At 36.1% G+C, this 3,797-nt stretch overlaps 1 protein-coding gene across 3 annotated transcripts in view; it reads left to right on the top strand.

Annotated features, from left to right (window-relative positions):
• Nucleotides 1-3,797, top strand: part of SLC2A2 (solute carrier family 2 (facilitated glucose transporter), member 2) — a 32,964-nt gene that overhangs the window by 15,239 nt on the left and 13,928 nt on the right. For 2 of the 3 annotated variants that reach the window (XM_008588128.1, XM_008588129.1), the window contains one exon: nt 1,900-2,024. The exons of the other annotated variant lie outside the window; for it this stretch is intronic. In XM_008588128.1, the coding sequence (XP_008586350.1) occupies nt 1,900-2,024 (125 nt within the window). The remainder of the gene's footprint in view (nt 1-1,899; nt 2,025-3,797) is intronic. 3 annotated transcript variants of the gene reach the window in all.

The raw sequence follows: 3,797 nt of genomic DNA, 5'->3' as shown, positions 1-3,797 counted from the left end.
ATGTTACATTTTTATAGCTGTAAATTTGGTAGATTTGTGGGAGAGAGTGATGCTGCAGACCGTCTATTCCACCATCTTGACTAGAACTCACTCCATTTCATGTATTTTTAGATGATTTATTCTTGGCCATTTCTCACATCTGAGCAGAAGTTAAAAATCCTTTAAATTATATAAAGTACTCCAGCATCCATTGTCTTGTGGAAGGAAAGGGGGACTTTAGGGCAATCTGGCATCAAAAATCCTTTCACGCTATTTTTTTTAAGACTTTTTATCTTTTATGACCCCTTTCCCCCACAGCAGTAGAGACTATTAGCTAGATGGTAATAACTTCTTAAGGAAAATTATTGAATTTGCTTGCCCTCTCTCCTTATATAGAGAAAAAGCATTACATAGTAATCTGAGGAGAAAAATACCCCTAACTGTCTCTCTACTCTGCAGTTCTGGGGCTAAATCAGTCTGTTTCCCCTGTCTTTAGGCATGATAATTTCCATATATTAGTTTCCTATTCCTGCTGTAATGAATTTCCACCAATTTAGTGACTTAAAACAACACAAATTTTCCTTACAGTTATGGAGCTCAGAAGTTCAAAATCAGTTTCACTTGGCTAAAGTCAAGTTGGCTCCTTCTGGAGGCTCTGAGGGAAGAAACCATTCCTTGCCCTTTTCCAACTTGCAGTGGCCACTGATAGTCCTTGACTTGTGGCCCCTTTGTCCCTCTTTGAAGCACATCACTCCAGTCTCTACTTCTGTCATCACATCACCTCCTCCTCTTCTGCCTTTCTCTCGAGAGGATACTTGTGATTACATCACTGCATTCACTTGGATAATCCAAGATAATATCCCCATCTAAAGATCCTTAACTTAACCCCATCTGCAAAATCTCTTTTCCCATGTGAGGTGACATTAACAGGGCCTGAGGATTAGGACGTGAACTCTTGGGGGACATTACTCAGCCTTTCACATGGCTATTAGACAATCACTGTAGTACAAGATTGCATAGTTTTACTCTCCAGAAAAAAAATCTGTTTGGTGTTAAAGATACTTAGGAAAAGCCCATCTATCAAAGTTTAAAGCACTGGAATAGAATATAACAAGGTGCTTACATTTCTTTGTGGCACAAACATTTTCATACCTGTACTCAGATTTTTTTGTTGTCTTTATAATTATCAGCTTAACATTGAAGAAGGTTTTTGTGTACCTCACTTTCCTATCACATTGGAATAAAAGTATCAGATATCTGCAAATGTTGTCAATTTTCATATGATTAATTTTGAAAATGATGCTTTTGTTGTTATTGTCAGCTTTATTATATATTTTATATTGGTCGACATTAATCCATAGATTCTGGAAATATGCTAGCATAGAATGTTAAAATGATAATTATAATTTTCTGTGATAAAGCTTAAAGAAAAAGTATGTTTTAATGTATTTCTTACTGAAGGAAATTTTATTTTGAAAGTTTTTTTTTCTGTCAACATGAGCTAAACCCCTGTACCATTAAAAGAAAGAAACAGGTTTTAGGTTACAACCACAGAAGTGAATTTAGCTATCACCAATTTTTTAAAACAATCAACTTGTAGAAAACTTAATTAGTTAACTGTTTGAAAAAGTGTCAGAAGTGTTATTTTAAAACAAACTAGCTATCACTGTGATTGAATCATCTCCATCAAAACATGGAGATCAGGTGTATGCAACCCAGTTTCTCTCATCATAAATGTTACTTATGTTAATACGTTAGTCCACAGATGAGTCCAAATAGCAATCATGGTTTAAGATTCCCCAACTAGCTTTTAAAGCAAAATTAAAATAATTGCTCTTAGGTAAAAATCTCAACATGCTCTGAAAGCAATTTTATTAAGTTTCGATGCTGAATTTACAATCCTTGCTTTTAAAATTTCAGAATCAAAGCCATGTTGTTAGCAAACATTCTATCATTAGTTGGAGCTCTCTTGATGGGGTTTTCGAAATTGGGACCATCTCATATACTTATAATTGCAGGAAGAGCCATATCAGGACTTTACTGTGGTAAGTCACACACACACAAACACCCCTGCCTTTGTCTGAAAATTACTCTAAAGGCAGATGTGGTAACATATGGGGATATTTTTGAGCCTAGAGTGGCAATACAGAGGGAAAGGCAGTATAGCATAAAGTTGAAGTCCTGAGTCACAGGGTTTTGGGACCAGTAAATGAGAATTGTGATGTTATCTGTGTTCTTGTCCACTGCAATGACATCATTTCTATTGTATGATCTCAGAAAAATTATTTAACTCTGACTCTCAGTTTTTCATCTATTAAATGAAGTGAATGATAATATCTACTTTATAGGGTGACTTGAAAATGCATGTAAAATGTTCAGGATAGAATCTGACATACAGTAAGCTACTAATAAATGCTAGCTGTTGTTATTACTCCTGTGGTTCAGTAGACACTGGAAGACTGCTACACTCACACCTCTCACTCGGCCCTTACAGCCTGCCTGGCTGCCATGTCTCTGTGTCTCTTATCTGGTAAAACCTTGACACCCTGGACCCTACTCTTAGTCCACATTTCCTAGCCCTGTCAGAATCCAGACATGGCTGAGTGAAGCATTAAAGTCATAGTACCCATATGGAGAGAAAATTAGGGAGAAGCCCCTGGTATGGAGTTGAGAATGAAGGAAGAATTCTCCTCCCATGAGCTTTCTGCTAAATAGTGGGAATCACTGGTTTTTTGAGACAGCTTTTCAAATTTTTGGAGGCAACTAATTAGCAGAAGTCTGAACAAAGGGTGAATCATTCGATCTCTAAAACAAATGGCAAAAATCTCTTAACTTCTCAATGCCAATGAAACCCTGATTCTGATGGTGCTGGGCTGAGTTTTTAACCCCATTTTCACAAATTGTAGTTGGCTTTCAAGGCACTAATATCCACTGGAGATGGAGAAGGAGTGGCGAGGACACAAAATTTGTGTTTAAAGTATATTTAACACTTTTATCTGCAGAAAAGAAAAGACTATAATTCATGTGTCTTCAATAATTAGTTGAAGCAAAAGTCGAAAATACCCACAAGATAGTAACTTAATTAAATGTCTCTTTTCATTATTTTCAATGTTAATACAAATAATTGAAGGTCAAGGTAGCTTTATCAAGGTGAAGAGACAACCTACATGTGAAAAGGGCTTTGGATTCAAAATGAATCAATTCTGGCACTGTCTCTGCCTGGCCTTAGATGTATTAATTAAATCTGAGCCTTGGGTTTTTCTTCTGTAAAATGCAGATAACAGCACTATAAAAGAGGTCCAAATCATGATTCTTCTTTCTTTCTCTCCATTTTGAAAAATATAGTGTGAAAAAAATTGAAATATATTTTTTAAAATTGGAAATAAATGCCATAAACATATTATGGAACAACCTATAATTAGCATAGCCAAGTAACTTGTACTCTCCAACCATCTCTTAAAGTATGTCTGATCTATTCTGAACATTAAAGTTACTAAAAATTATAGGAAAAGTAATTTGACTTCAGGTGTGTGACTTCAGACCTTATCTATATTATCTACACTATTCTGTTCTTGAGGTACAGTATTAGATATTACGAAAAGACAGTAGAACTTAGAATATGGCCTAATAAATGTGTGTTTTTTCTTATTTAAGATTAATGGTCACATATTCGAGTCACCTATAAAGTTCAGCAGAAATACAGATGCTATGCCAGCCATGTGAATGTTCATTTGAGACATTAGAAACAGTTCAAACGCGGCCGGCCCGGTGGCGCACTGCTACAGTGCGCCGCTTGGGAGCGCAGCGGCGCTCCCGCT

The sequence above is a fragment of the Galeopterus variegatus genome, unplaced genomic scaffold, assembly GCF_000696425.1.
Source record: "Galeopterus variegatus unplaced genomic scaffold, G_variegatus-3.0.2 Scaffold4679, whole genome shotgun sequence".
NCBI classification, from domain to species: domain Eukaryota; kingdom Metazoa; phylum Chordata; class Mammalia; order Dermoptera; family Cynocephalidae; genus Galeopterus; species Galeopterus variegatus.
The sequence above is the reverse complement of the archived record's forward strand: the minus strand, read 5'-3'. Positions and strand labels throughout refer to the sequence as shown.